The sequence below is a fragment of the Impatiens glandulifera genome, chromosome 1 (genome assembly GCF_907164915.1).
Source record: "Impatiens glandulifera chromosome 1, dImpGla2.1, whole genome shotgun sequence".
In the NCBI taxonomy this organism is placed as follows: Eukaryota; Viridiplantae; Streptophyta; class Magnoliopsida; order Ericales; family Balsaminaceae; genus Impatiens; species Impatiens glandulifera.
Window position 1 is genome coordinate 46,194,852 of NC_061862.1, and position 16,561 is coordinate 46,211,412.

At 30.0% G+C, this 16,561-nt stretch overlaps 2 protein-coding genes and 1 pseudogene across 2 annotated transcripts in view; 1 reads left to right on the forward strand and 2 right to left on the reverse strand.

Moving 5' to 3' along the window:
• The window catches only part of LOC124926685 (subtilisin-like protease SBT5.4), an 18,468-nt gene extending 9,930 nt beyond the window's left edge, over nt 1–8,538 (reverse strand). Inside the window, exons 1-2 of the mRNA XM_047466965.1 lie at nt 8,496–8,538; nt 7,560–7,648 (exon numbers count right to left, since the gene is read on the reverse strand). Of these exons, the coding sequence (XP_047322921.1) occupies nt 7,560–7,648; nt 8,496–8,538 (132 nt within the window). The remainder of the gene's footprint in view (nt 1–7,559; nt 7,649–8,495) is intronic.
• Nucleotides 8,539–8,823: 285 nt separating this feature from the next.
• LOC124926694 lies at nt 8,824–10,745 on the reverse strand (annotated as a pseudogene).
• Nucleotides 10,746–11,373: 628 nt separating this feature from the next.
• LOC124926704 lies at nt 11,374–13,551 on the forward strand. The gene has a single exon (XM_047466987.1). The coding sequence runs from the start codon at nt 11,374–11,376 to the stop codon at nt 13,549–13,551; it is 2,178 nt and encodes a 725-aa protein (XP_047322943.1).
• The last annotated feature ends 3,010 nt before the right edge of the window (nt 13,552–16,561 follow it).

Below are 16,561 nucleotides of genomic sequence, written 5' to 3' on the forward strand. Positions count from 1 at the left end.
AAATCTATATCACAGCGTAAAAAGAGAATTATGATCGATTAAAAACTATTGATAAACCACCGCGTTCATCAAGTTTGGTATTGAATTTAAAATATAAAGTGTTATTAGCTAATTGGTTAAAGGGTTGTACTTATTTTGTTAGGTTGCAAGTTCGAACCATACCTATAGCGTTTTTAATTTTAATTTTAACCGTTTTAAGTTTATAGACGGGTCAACCCACAATCCGACCAAAGTATCTATTTACTCTCACATATATATCCAAATTAACCACAGCTCTCGACCCGGCGATTCAGACTCTTTAAAAATTAAGCATCATTATATATATATATAGATTAGTTAGTTAAAAAGTTGAACTAATTGTTAAAATATCCCGCGTTCATCAAATTTGGTGTTAAATTTAAAATATAAAGTGTTATTAGCCTAGTCGGTTAAAGAGTTGTACTTATTTTGTTAGGTTGTAAATTCGAATAATACCTATAACATTTTTAGTTTTATTTTTAACCGTTTTAAGTTTATGGGCGGGTCAACCCACAATCCGACCCAAGTATCCATTTACTCTCACATATATATTCAAATTAACCACAACTCTCGACCCGGCAATCCGAACACTTTAAAATTAAACATCATTATATATATAGATATCATGACACACTCTTATCGTTAACCAACAAGGTTAACAAATATATAATAATAATAATGTTTATAATAATAATGTTTAAGTAGGTTATCGGATCCTCGTACTATAACGTCCTCGTACTATAACGTACGACTCATTTTGTAAAAATAAATGGGTCGAATCCTTGTTTAAGGGTTGACCCACCTTCGAAATTTGAAGTGATTAATTTAAAAAATATATAATTAAAAATTACAAATATAAATTTTGAACTTAAAACCTATCACAAACCAATTAAGCTACTTAACATGTATATTTTAAATTCAACCGAATATTTTATAAACATACAAATATGAAATTTTCGATATTTTTTATTTTTTTATTCTATATTTTACAGTTTATAATGTTAAAGGTTGAGTTTTCTTTTGAATGTAAGTTGAGTATTTTATTTTAAGTTGTTAATCCTATCAATTATATATATATATATATATATATATATATATATATATATATAAAATTATAAATATAAATCAAAAGTGATCTAGTGGTTAAAATATTCATAGACCAATGTTCGAATCTTTTGAGGTGTAAATTTGAAAAAAATTATAAAAATTTATATGAATGAGTAATGAGATGGTTGGTTAGTCGAAGTGATGATAAGATGATGTACTAATGAGATGATGAATGCAAAATAAAAAAAATGAGGCGTGAGATAAAATTGGGTATAAAATGTTTAGAGTGAGGTCATGAAATAAATACGATTGGGATACAAGGGATATGCAATAGTTATGTGATGAGATGGTGATTAGTTGACCAAAGTAATGATTGAGTGCAAAATGTTTGAAATAAGTTTGTTTAAGAAGTCGATAATGATGAGATGGACGAGTACAAAATATTTGGAATGAAGTAATAAGTATTGAAAGATCGATTGGAGAATAAGAGATACTGAAAAAGTTAAGGTATAGATTAAGTACTTAAAAGTCGATTGAAAAATAAAAAATAATAATAGTTAAATATGTGGATGAGATTGTTCGTTGATCAAAGTAAAAAAATATAAATATTATGAAAAAATATGAATAATAATAGTTAATATCATGATATGAATATTATGATATAAAAAAAAATATAAATCTTCCAAGAAAATACTTTCAATAAAAGAATATAATTTTAGGTATTTTAATTTAGAGTATCTCAATAATTATATTAGAGAAGAATAAAAAACCGACTTAACCTAAAAGGATATTAAAAGAAGAAAAAAAAGCTAATTTCATCTCTCTAGATTTTGAAGAATAGGGTTTTAATTTACCTGATCTAATATAAAAATAGTGTGTTTTTTTATATTACGTCTTGTTTCTTTATTTTATTTTGAATACTTGTTTTATCTGGCTGTATCATTATCTTAATGATAATATTATCTGATAAGTAAAAATAAAATTGCTTGGATAAGTCGTGAAAAGAATTTTGTAAGATCTACTATATATTGGTGAGCAGTGGCGGACCCAGAAATGTTTTCTCGGGGGGCCAAATAACGTAGCATTTTTTTGGCGATCAAATAAATGTATTTTTTTAATTAAAATTTTACTTGGTAATTACATAAAAATAATAACAAACACAATTACAAAATACTAATGAGTACAATTACTAAATTATTTTTGTCCATAAATCGGTACAAAAGAAGACAAATTTATTCTACGAGGTTCCATTTGTTGAAAATATTACAATATTGGCTCATTTTCAATTGTTGAGAAAATATCTTTCTCAACATATACAACTAAACTATCATTCATCCATTCATCTCCCATTCGATTACGCAAATTAGTCTTCACGGTCTTCATTGCGGAAAAAACTCTTTCAACAGATGCAGTTGCAACTGGTAAAACTAAAGCCAACTCTATCAATCGATAAGCAACTGGTAAAACTAAAGCCAACTCTATCAATCGATAAACCAATGGAAAGACTATATGTTTTTTCTGTTATAACCAATTTCTGAGCAAAAATTCCCTAGTCTTCAATTGAAGAAAATTGAGGATCATCCCGCAAATTAAATAAGTAAGCCCGAAGTTGTTGTTCCAAAAATAAATAATCACTGCCTGTGAAATCTTGGAATAAAGTTTGGTAAGACGAATGAGTTTACGAATATCAAATTTGGAGAATGAATTTCTGGGATGAAGACATGATATGCAATCAAGTAATTTTGTATTAACTTCTGAAAAACGATTATTCATTTCTTGCATAATCAAGTCAACAACCTAGCATTAAATAATAAATAATAACTATTAGTAGATAATAGATAATATATAATAACTATTAATAAATAAGAAGTAATATTTATTATACCTGACAAAAGATTTCCACACGATAATGATGAAGATTAGTGATGAGTTCCCCTTTTCCTCTTCGCCTACCATTGCTATCAATTATCATATGCTCATTTATATCAAGTATTGAGAGTGTAATTGAGAAAAACTGTTAACTTGGTCCAAAATATCATGCCATCCATCTTCTCTAAATTTTTGTAATTGATTTTTCGAACTCACAATCAATGACATGGCTTGAACTATATTTTAATCTCCTCTTCGTAGGCAAAGTGATAACTCACTTGTAATTCTCAATAATTTTTTTTATCAAATACAACACAAAAACAAATTCATAAAAAAAACTAACTATATAAAAAATATAAAAATCTAATTTAATAGGTTTCAGCCTAATTCTATGAGAATATAAAAAAATAAAAAAATATTAATAAGAATAAAAATACAAAAACGTGATAAACATATATCATCAAGTGAATAGACATTCGAAATTACGATTATAGAATGTTAATGCATATAAAAATAATATATCAAATTCTTTATTTTTTCTTTATTTAAATACTGAACAAAACCAATGTAACTATTTTAACTTGTTTATTAATATTAATTTATATTTTCTTATAAAATTTTGAAATAGTTTAAAATTAAGAAATATAAAAAACTATTATTATTTTAATTTTTATATTTACTCTTATAAGTAATTTGTATTATTATATTGAAATAAATAAAAAATAATGTATAATTATTATATAAATATAATTTTAAAATAAATAATATTATTATATAATTTACATTATTTTATATATAATTTTTTTTACTTTATTTATATAAATAAATCTTATTTATATATTAATTAAAATTGATGTATTATTATAAATATTTGTATATTAGAAAATATTTTTAGTATAAAATAAAATATTAATTATTTTAATAAAATTAAAATAATTATGAATTAGTTTATAGATAAATTATATTTTAAATAAGTTAAAGGTGAGGATAGGGTTTGATCACCTGACCTCAAGTTCATCGTCAAAAGCCAATTAAATTAAGAGTTACTTGTTAAATATATATATATATATAAACAAATTATTTTAAGGTTGGGGTAGATCCGCCACTGTTGGTGAGCTTACAAATCTAAGTAGATTATAAATGAAAAGATAAAAATAATGTATTCTTAAAATTCAATAATATTAAAGCATTATTTGAATAAGTTAATATTTTATTTAATAAAAAAAAGGTAGAATTGTCAAATATATATATATATATATATATATATATATATATTTTGTGAATATTTTAAATAAATTAAATTTTAAAAATAATAGAAATTAAAGTACTAAACATCACAAATTTATTTTCAATTTGGTTTTTGTATAATTATTATTTTAAGTGATTGTAATGCTAATAATAATTAAAAAAAAAATTGATTTCTAGAAGGGAGGTGCTTTTTCTATCCCTCCCATATTCCCACCTCACCCTCACTCCTCAATTAATTCCAAAATTACTTATTTATCCCTTTCACTTTTGTATTTTTATCTTTCTTATTTTATTTATTTTACTTATTTTATTTTATTTATTTATTAAGTTTTTTTTATTAAATATAATTAATTGATTAATTTTTAATATGTTTTTTTTAACTTTATTTATTTAATTAAAAATAAAAAATATTATTATTTTTATATTATAATTATTTAAAATATATTTAATATTAAATTATTATTTAATAGATAATTTTATTTATAAAAAAAAATTGAACCATTCAACTATTATTTTTATAAGTATTTTAATATATATATATATAATTAATATAATAAAATATTAAATATTTATATTTTATTAAATCAAGACACACTTTAATATTTTTTTATATATTTTAAACATTTATAATATAAAAATAATAATATTTTTTATTTTTAATTAAATAAATAAAATAGAAAAAATATTAAAAATTAATTAATTAATTATATTTAATTATAAAAAACTTAATAATTAAATAAAATAAAATAAATAAGATAAGGAAGGTAAATATATAAAAATGAAAAGGATAAATAAGTAATTTTTAAATTAATTAAGGAGTGAAATGAGGTTAGAAATATGGGAAGGGAGTGAGGAAATTTGCTTTCTAAAAAGACTAAAGTTATTTAATAAGTGTACAATCAGATCCATTATCCCTTTTCTATTTCTAATACACATTGTTTGCTTAGATAACTGTTCCAATTTTTAAAATATATCTTGGATTTCACTCTGGATTGCAAAATATTATGTTACAGTTATTACTAAATATTAACCTGATTATAAAGTAAAATTTGATATTGCTAATTTACTTTTTATATTTATATATATATTTGTTAAATAACTTCAATATATATAGGTTAATATCCAATTAATTCACAAGTAAATATCAATTAATATATATACATATAATTAAAAATATAAATAAATAATCTTATTTGATCTAATGGTTAAAGTTTTTATAATTCACAATAAAAAAATTAATATTCCAATTTAAGTACAAATTTTAAATTTTAAAAAAAAATTATATTAAAACAAATATTATATGTGATAATAATAACAAGTCAGTTATACAAAATATCCTAAATGAAATAGTTATTCATGTGAGATAATATTGGTCCATACAAAAGTTCTAGAGTGAAAATATCTTGTTGGTGTAAGAGAAAAATATAATACATATATATGTTTTTTATGTTGAAAGTTATAATTAATTTTTATAATTAAGATTTCCTCTAAATTTTAGGAAATTTAAGTAAAAATAAAAAATTCGTAAGATACTTTAAAAACTAATATTCTAACTTTAGATACTTTAATGAATTAAAAAAAACTAACTTTATAATAAATTTTATGTTTTTTTAAAAGACTATACATGAATGTTTCTATTTTATTTAAAGGACATCGGTTGATTGACCGTTATAATGACATATTATGTTTAAATATATATATTTTTTTAATCTTATTTAAATATATTAATATTCATTTCTTTTATTATTTAAAACTAATTTTAAGTTTTAATATATGATCATTATTAATTTACATATCATCATATTTAACATGATTTTTAGAATAGTCTAAATAATTTATATTATTACTTCATATGAATTCAATAGTTTTAAATGATTTAATTATAATATTTTATAAGTTAAGTATATTATTAAAATAAAATAATATGTATAAATTATAAAGACAAAACATTATATTAATTTAAAATTAAAATTAATCATATAATTATTTAAATAGGTTAATATTTCGGTTAATCAAATGCAAATCCACTATGCATTAGATGTTACCAAATGTTTAGTCTAATATAATTATACTAAATTTTTATATTTAATATATATATTTTTTACTAAAATTTAAATTATTATTTGTATATATATATTTTTTTATATTTCAAATTCTTAATTATCTATAATTAAGTTTAACAGTTATATTTAATTTGTTTTTGCTACATAGGAATTGTTGACTAATTTTATTAGTACATATATCACTAAGGCCTAAAATTAACTTATGATAAAATATTTGAGAAATATATATTTGAATTTTAAAGTGGGTAGGGGTGAGTCGGTACGATATACCTTATTTTCAGTACACATATGTTGTTTTTGAGGAAAATTAAGCATGAGTCTCAATAGCAACGAGTGATGATTTTAATGTCTCATCCACTTTGACACTACAACAAAAAAGACTTTCGGCGACGCTTAAAAAGACTTCTGCCAACCCTTAAAAGCGTCGCCAAAAAGATCACCGACCCTTAATCTTATGTCGCCAAAAGCAGGGTGGGCATAAGTTTTAGCAACGCTTATTTAAGCGTCAGAAACATTCATTTAAGCGTTGCCAAAAGTCTATTTTATTTTTAAATTTATTTTTAGTTTTTTTGACAATTTTATCTGAATTTTTATTTTTTTTATTTATTTTTACATTAAATAACTAAACAATATTATCTTATAAAATCATATATATTACAAGTTTGTAATGATGTTCTAATGGTTTTAAAAAATAATTAGACTAAAAGACAAATTTATGTACTTAAAGACAAAACAATTAAGTAATATATATACGCCAGTAGACGAGATTATCATCTTGGTTGTCTTCTGAACTCGACAACTATTCTATTTTCAAGTGCCTTATTGTTTGTTCTACCTGCAAACCAGAAATTAAATCAAGTCAACAGTATTGACACAAGAAGTCAAGTAAAATACCTATCTTATTATGATTAAACATCCAAATTCAAGTCCAATTCAATCTGAAGTGAATGATTGATAATATGTATGCAAATTGGCATGGAGAAAGAATGTAATTGAACTTGTAAGTACACAGGTATTCATAGAATCAAATCATGGTGTGAAAATATCAATCATTAACCAATGTGTATATATATATTATAATCAATTATTATAATTATTTAGTTTATTCTCATCATCATCTCATGATTATTGATTCAACAATAGGGTCCTGTGGATGACCACTAATATCAGTTAATAATCAGCAAATCTAGAGTAGTGTAAAGACTATAAAACTTAAAACCAGACAATCAAAATGGAAATGACAAGTACAAAGATTTGAAACGTAGATAGTTTTCAAATTAAGTTATTTTTAAACTTAAAATAAATAAATAAAACCTGAAATGGTAGGGCAGACAGGTCATAAATTGACAAGTAACTTCCTTGACGATCCTGATGCGGGATATGGCGCCAACAACCTAAAGCCCCTATAAGGATCAAGGCTATATGTGATTGTGTTTAGCCAATAGTACATATTTATAACATAGCAATGCTAAATGTTGTTAGGTAAACTCAGAAATAAAAAATACAGTGAGATGTTTTAAATATACATGTTATCTCCAAGAAAAGCAAAGGGGATAACAATCCATAGGGGGAATAATTAAAGACAGTTCTCAGGTAATGAACATATTACCACATGCTTGAACACTTGTTGCAGCTGGGAATAAGAAAGATTGACGCGAATTTTGACATAACCACCCTGTTGTTTAAACATTAAAATGCTTCATACGAAGACTTTCGTAATAATTAATTTTATAAATCAAGAGAACTGCAGCTATTCATTATATAGGCTTTAACCCAATACCGCCGAGTGGAACACCATGACATGATATGATGTAACGCTTCATAAAAGGATTAATTATTCTACAAGGATTAATTAACCGTCCTTGGAGAATTACTATCCTAATCCATTACAGCTAGAGGAGAACATTTTTACTTAGAGTTCTAACAATATACTTCCAAATAACGAATATTGCAATAATAAAAAATAAGACATAAAAAATATAGAAAAATACCTTTAAATATATTCAATTTTGCATAAAGTGAAAGATGTTTCGACAACTCCCTTTTCAATCAACAAAGATTATAACTCAAATCGATCACATCCTTCCAACTAAAATCACAATGCATTGATAAATGACAGCAATACCTTTTAAAAATAAAAAAATGAATGAATAAAATAGAATGATAGTTAAAAAACTGTCTTAGAAGGTCAATTGTAATTTCTGTGTCATATTTGTTCAAGGTTAAACATTTTTTTTGGGAGGTACTTACGGTCGACATTGTTGCGAAGTGTAAGAACCTGCATACTCGACATTGTCTTAGAAATCTTCTATTCAATATTATTCTGTTCTTTTCTCATGAATGGATCGAAAAAACAAACAATAATATCCTCTATATATTTTCTCCCTCTTAAATTTCTACAATTCTCTATTTTCTGTTCACTATATCAGAATCACATTGTATCAAACATACCTAAGTAAAAGCAATTGGTAAAGTAAACCAATTGGAGAATAAGCCGCTGAATATCCTTAGCTTTCTTCAATTCACAGAGAGCAAAAAAATGTCAAGGTTTAGGGGTTTAAAGAGAGGAAAATATATGTCAGAAACAGAGTTGGTAATCCATTGAGGATTTTGAGGTTTTAACCATAGGTTCAGGACCAGAAGAATGTTCACATCAACTGTGTCTGTGTCTGCTGCTATTGTTGAGCAGTCTAACTGAATTGAATAGTATGTCCTTTATAACCTGATCAAAGAGAGAATATGATTATTATGTATAATTAGAAGATCCAAAATCAAAAAACAGTTGGAAAGAGAAGAAAGACCCACCTGTGACATTAATCAGTGAATCTGCTCAACCGTTATCTTTGCACTGTCCCTAGTTATTTTAGCAAGTTCATTTTCTTCCTGCAATTAAAAAAAATTGGATCAAATAGTAGACCATCAAACAAGTATCTTCTGTAAAGAGAAAGCATATAATATATATGTATCCATTAACCTCTTTCTTTCTTGAAGAAAAAAGAGTTATAAAAGGCCCAAATCGTGAATGTGACAAATGATTTTCAGCTTGCTCTAGCTTTTCAGCTGCATGATAATATATAATAGAAAATTTAATCAGTTAGCATTTAGAGCTTGCAACATACAACACCAATGATTAGAATATGAAAAGGCGGACATACCCAAATCTGACATTTGTCCAGCTAAATAGTATCCATTTCCTAGCAAAGGCGATGGGGAGAGAGTGTTCACCCAGTACTTATTCCATAACATATCCAAGATGTGACAGTCAAGTGATGATTTGAAATATGTTATATCTAGTGCATATCAAGAAACAAACTCAGCAAGATATTCTGAAACATACATACATGCTTGCATCAAAGATCTCTAATCTAACCGAATTTGAAAACAATCATAATATAACCTGTTTACAGTGTACGCCAAAGTCTTCGATCTTGTTCAAAGGGATGGTTTGATATTCTGAAACAGGATCATCAGTTGGCTTATATCCATCTGGATATGTTATAAATTCCCCTATCTCAACCTTTCCAGCTGAAACTGTCCTAGTTGGATCAATTACTACAGCCAGAAATGGCTCCTGATGCTACTAGTTCAGCATCTGCGTTGAATACATCGATACTAGAAAGCCAACAACCATAACCAGGGTGTGAATGATACCATCCAATTACGTTTTCTAACCTTCCTGCTTAAAGAACCAATTATAAGAGCAAACCTCAAGAGCATGAATATCAAGTAGAAAATGTGTGTTCAAAATCTATGACAGGTATCCACACTTCAGCCAAACAATTGTCTATACCCCATATACAAGAAAAAGTGAATTTAAAAATCTACAAGTTACTAAAATACAATTATTGGCTTCATTTGAAAAAACACTTTCTGTATCAGATTTCTTGGAAACTGAACTTAGTCCAAGACATTTAGAAATTAGCTGGCGGTTTTTCATCTAGTAAGTATTTAGATCTAATAGAAAGTTATTGTCAAATCAGTTCAGATACTAGAGTTTCCAAAATGTGATCCATCTGAAACTAGTGTTAGAAAACAGAAGAAGCTTACAAGAACAAACATGTTATTATGATTCAACTCAATGATTTAACTGATCTCATCTTTTAATGAGGACAACACAGAGCTGAAAATATTATTGGTTTAGAGCATAACAACACTAAAGAGAATCTCATCAGTTTTCTTCAATATCTCTTCAACTACCATAAAGACTATGATTTTCTTCTAGCATTAGCTATGCGATTTGAATCACCACTATCTACACATTCTGGTTTTTACTCATTGTAATCTAATTTCGATGTTGAAATAAAATAAAATAAAACCTGCTTGTTCGTCTAGGAATATTCGACCATGTACCATAAGCATCTTTCTGGGCATTAACCCTAGTCTCTGTCCTTCAACGGGGAGAGCGAAGGAATCCATGACTATGATGGTGTCTCTGTAAGTCTTCCCTGGAATAAGTCCCATGATCTCGATGGTGCCGTCGGAGAGGGCGTGAACAACCATCTTAAAAAGAGCGAGAGCAGAGATCTTGACACGTTTGAAGTAGTGAGGGTCATTAGTCCATGGATTCTTCCTGAAGACCTTGTTCTAAGCATCATCCTAGTAATTGAAGATCGAGTCTATGATTGTGTTACAAGGGATTGTTAGGGTTAGATTTCCTAACCCTAAAATAAGCTGACGGGTAGACGTAACCCATGTCAGCAGTTCTATTTTTAATTATGCAAAATAAATAATTATAAATAAGACAGTTAGCCAGAATATGGAATACTTAATAAATAATTATTTCTAAGGAAATAAATAAGTATTAATAAGTTATTAGCAAAATATACGGAATTAGCGGGAAGTTAATTATGGCAGAGGATGGATATATAAAGAAGAGATCATAATCTTCAAGGGGTACCCCGACATTTTTACAGAAACCTTCTAAGGTTATTTCTCTCTCTATTTTCTATCTCCTATCTTCTTCTTCCTTATCGTTAAATTCTTACTCACCTAATATTTGTGAATCTCATTCTCACCTCTATTATATTCTATTCTTCACTTAAATCAAGATATCCCTCACTTATAACTAGGTTATCAGTTGAATCTACTTTAAGCTATATCATTGGTATCAGAGCAAGTTCTTGGCAATATGGTGGAAACGCGTATCGACGGGGAGTTGAATGAAATCCACAGCCGCAATCAAGCGCAAGACGAACGACTGTTGGCTCAAGAGGCCCGATTCGAAAGGATGGAAGCTATGATGGCTTCAATGAGCGATGCAATCAACCGACTAAGTACAACTGGGAATAATCAAGTACCACCAGATGAAGGTCAAAATCTCCGAGGTGATAATCATCGTGATCGCAGACGAGGCGAAGATGTCAGACATCGGGAAGTTCATAACGAGGAAATGTATCAACCTCCAACTAGGCTGTCAAAGATTGATTTTCCAAGGTTTAACGGCGAAGAGGTGGATGACTGGATTTACGGAGTCGAGATGTTTTTTCAAATAGACCGAACATCAGAAGAATCAAAGATGGATTATGCATGTGCTCATCTGACCGGTCGAGCGCATTGCTGGTTCAGCTCATATTTACAACACCGACTTCCAGGGAGAGCTATGACATGGAACGAACTGAAGCAGTTAGTTTTGAAGGAATTCGGTCCAAGCGAATTGGATGATCCACTAGACGAATGGAAGGACTTGAAGCAGACGACAACAGTTAAGGATTTCGGTAAGAAATATCTCGATATTACATATAAACTGCCACATCTTACTGAAGAGTACTCCATTAAGGGATACTTAAATGGACTCAAAGAAGAAATAACCAATCCAATCAGGATACAGAAACCTCAGTCCTTAACTGAAGCGATGGGAATGGCTAAACTTCAAGAACGAACTAATCAGAAATTACAAGATGCTGTTTTTGATTCGTTAGTGCGGCGAGGCTATTTAGAAAACAAAGGAGGTCCATTACTGCCAACTCCGAAGGCTGCATCTTTCCAGAATCGAGGAAATAATAATGGACCGTATAATAGAACATCGACAAACCCTGCGAGCAGTTCTAATAGTACAGGCCAGTACAATAGAGCAACAAATACTATTCCAAGAAAAGTCAATTTAGATCAGAAAGCGTATGACGAGAAAAAGAAAAACAACCAGTGCTTCTATTGTGAAGAGAAATGGGAGTATGGTCATAGATGCAGGGAGGGTGCCATTGCGATGATAAATGAACTATTCGAGGAAGAGAATCAGGAAGAAAAATTGGTTGAAACCGTAGACGAATTAGAAGATGGCGTTGCAATGACAATTGAAGGATCAAATACATTTGATACCATGAAGGTGCAAGGAACGGTAGGACGAAACAACGTATATATTCTGATAGACTCGGGAAGTACGCATAATTTTATTAACCCACGAGTGATCAGGAATACAAAATTTGTAACGTCTCCGGCGGTTAAACTAATGGTCACAGTAGCAAGCGGTCATCAATTGGTAAGTACTACCAAATGTCTTGGATTACAATGGTCAGCTCAGGGAATAGATTTCAATGTCGATGCACGAGTATTGTCCATTCCCAAGTATGACATTATACTCGGAATAGAATGGTTGGTGACACTTAGTGGAATTCAGTGGGACTTCAAGAATCTGATAATGGAATTTTCATTTAATGGTGAACTGCGGAAGCTACACGGGGATACATCCAATTTGGTTTCCATGATAGAAGGCAGAACATTAGGGAAGGTTATCCGAAAGGGCGCTAATGTGGCTATGCTGAGTATTGGGGAATCAGAAGGGTGTGAATCGGAATTGTATTCCGTAATAATATCTTCACCAGAGGCTGACAAGGAACAAAAATTGGAGAAACTGTTAATAGAGTTTGAAGAATTATTCAGAGAACCTACAACACTTCCACCTACTCGCAATTATGATCATCGAATTAATCTCAAAGAAGGAGCAGGAACCGTTAGCTTAAGGCCATACCGATATCCTACTCTTCAAAAGGATGAAATGGAAGGCATGATAGAAGAGATGCTTAAATCAGGAGTGATACGCAACAATTATAGTCCATTTTCTTCACCCGTTGTGCTGGTAAAAAAGAAGGACAAAAGCTGGAGATTATGCATCGACTACCGACGTTTAAATGAGGTAACTATTAAAGACAAATTTCCAATTCCATTAATAGAAGAACTAATGGATGAGTTATATGGTAGTTGCATTTATTCTAAACTAGATTTAAGATCTGGTTATCATCAAGTCAGAATGAAGGAGGAAGACATTTATAAAACTGCATTCAAGACAATGAGGGTCATTACGAATTTGTAGTGATGCCTTTTGGTTTAACAAATGCACCTTCCACGTTTCAACGAATGATGAATGAGGTTTTTAAGCCTTATTTGAGGAAATTCGTACTAGTTTTTTTTGACGATATTTTGATCTATAGTCGAACATGGGAAGATCACTTAAAACAGTTGCGGTTGGTATTCGAGTTACTGAAACAACATCATTTAGTTTTTGAAACATTCCAAGTGTGTCTTTGCTTGTTTGGAAGTAGATTACCTTGGACATGTTATTTCACAGTAGGGAGTTGCTGTAGATATGTCGAAGATATCAGCTATTAAAATATGGCCGACTCCAGATTCCTTAAAACAACTTAGAGGATTTTTGGGCTTGACAGGATATTACAGGAGGTTTGTTAAGAATTATGGGTCTATAGCTCGGCCACTAACATCATTATTGAAAAAGGGAAAATTAGTTTGGAATGAAGAAGCCGCTGTGGCATTTGAGGAACTGAAAAAGGCCATGATGAATCCACCAGTACTAAAATTACCTAATTTCGAGGAAAGTTTTGTGGTTGAAACTGATGCAAGTAACAATGGTATGGGGGAGATCTTGATGCAGCAAGGACACCCTGTGGCATATATCAGTAAAGGGCTCGGTCCGAAACTACAGGCCTTATCTGCTTATGAACGAGAAATGTTAGCTGTATTTCATGCTATCAAGAAATGGAGAAGTTATTTACAATTCAAACCATTCATCATAAAAACGGATCATGAAGCATTGAAACACCTGTTGGAGCAAAAGATTAAACACCCTAGTCAAGAGAAATGGCTATACAAGCTGTTGGGGTTTGAGTTTTCAGTGCAATACAAGAAAGGCAAGGAGAATGTAGCTGCTGATGCACTATCTAGAATCAATTCAGAGGGAACTTGTCTAGCGTTATCTGAATTCTCATCGGTATTATTAAAGAAAATAGCTAAGACATGGGATGAAGACATGAATCTGAAGCAAATTGTTAATAAGTTACAATCCGATCCTCAAGGTATTAAGAGTTTTTCGTTTATCAATGGGCAGTTGAGAAAATATGGACGTATCGTGGTGGGCGCTGATAAGGAACTCAGATCATACATAATATCTACAATGCATAACTCATCAGTGGGAGGTCATTCAGGTGTGATGGTGACATATCAGAAACTAAGACAAGCATATTATTGGCGTGGTATGGAGCGCGATGTAAGGGAGTTTCTTAGGAATTGTCTGGAGTGTCAGCAACAAAAATGGGAAAATCAAGGAACGAAGGGTTTACTGCAACCATTGGCGATTCCTAATTCTATTTGGAGTGACATATCTATGGATTTTATAGAAGGATTACCAAAATCACAAGGGCATACAGTTATTTTAGTCGTAGTTGATCGGCTTTCAAAGATGGCACATTTCATTAGTATGGGACACCCCTATTCAGCAAGTAGTGTTGCTCAGGTCTTTCTGGATCATATATTCAAGTTACATGGTATGCCACTCACTATCGTCAGCGACAGAGATAAGATATTCGTTAGTACGTTTTGGAAGGAATTATGCAAATTACAGGGAATTACCCAAGCGATGTCAACAGCGTATCATCCTCAGACCGATGGTCAGACAGAAATGGTAAATAGAAGTGTGGAGACATATCTGCGATGTATGGCTGGTCAAAAACCGCAAAGATGGGCTAAATGGCTGCCTTTAGCCGAATGGTGGTATAATACAAATTTTCATTCGGCTGCACTATCATCACCATATGAGATTGTCTATGGTCAGCCACCTCCGGTTCACTATCCTTACTTGGCCGGTGATTCCAGAGTAGAAGCAGTGGATAAAAGTTTATCATCCAGAGAGGAAGCTCTTAAATTGTTGCGATTTCATCTTCATAGAGCCCAACATCGAATGAAGCAGCAAGCAGACAAGAAACGAGTGGACTGTGTTTTGGCAGTGGATGATTGGGTGTCCGTTAAACTACAGCCTTATCGACATACGTCAATCAGAGGGAAGACTCATAAACTTAGCCCAAAGTTCTATGGACCTTTCCGAATTATAAAGCGAGTGGGACAAGTGGCTTACAAATTAGATATTCCTGCTACAACTAAGATGCATAATGTGATTCATGTGTCGCAACTTAAAAAGAAAGTAGGAAATGCAGTGGCTATGCCACATGTTCCATCCCTACAAACTCAGTCAACAGCTATTCCTATTGCTATTTTGGATGAAAAAGTTGTTTGGAAAGATGGACACAGCATTGGTCAATATTTAGTTCGTTGGTCTAATTCAACGGACGATGATGCTACATGGGAGGATGACTCTTGGTTGGAATCAGAATTCCTAGAACTCGGATTGGTTGGCAACAAATCAGCTTCTCATTTTAATTGTGTTGTTCGTGGTCGAACAAACGTTGAAGGGGAGGCTAATGTTACAAGGGATTGTTAGGGTTAGGTTTCCTAACCCTAAAATAAGCTGACGGGTAGACGTAACCCATGTCAGCAGTTCTATTTTTAATTATGCAAAATAAATAATTATAAATAAGGCAGTTAGCCAGAATATGAAATACTTAATAAATAATTATTTCTAAGGAAATAAATAAGTATTAATAAGGTATTAGCAAAATATATGGAATTAGCGGGAAGTTAATTATGGCAGAGGATGGATATATAAAGAGGACATCATAATCTGCAAGGGGTACCTCGACATTTTTACAGAAACCTTCTAAGGTTATTTCTCTCTCTATTTTCTATCTCCTATCTTCTTCTTCCTTATCGTTAAATTCTTACTCACCTAATATTTGTGAATCTCATTCTCACCTTTATTATATTCTATTCTTCACTTAAATTAAGATATCCCTCACTTATAACTAAGTTATCAGTTGAATCTACTTTAAGCTATATCAGATTGATCGTGGCAGAAGAAGAAATTAGAGAAGATTAGGTCGCGGCAGAAGAATGATGAGGAGATTAAGGATCCTAGAGAGAATGGAAAATGAAAGTTATTGAGAAACACATCTATTTAATTAGGAGTGACCCGCTCG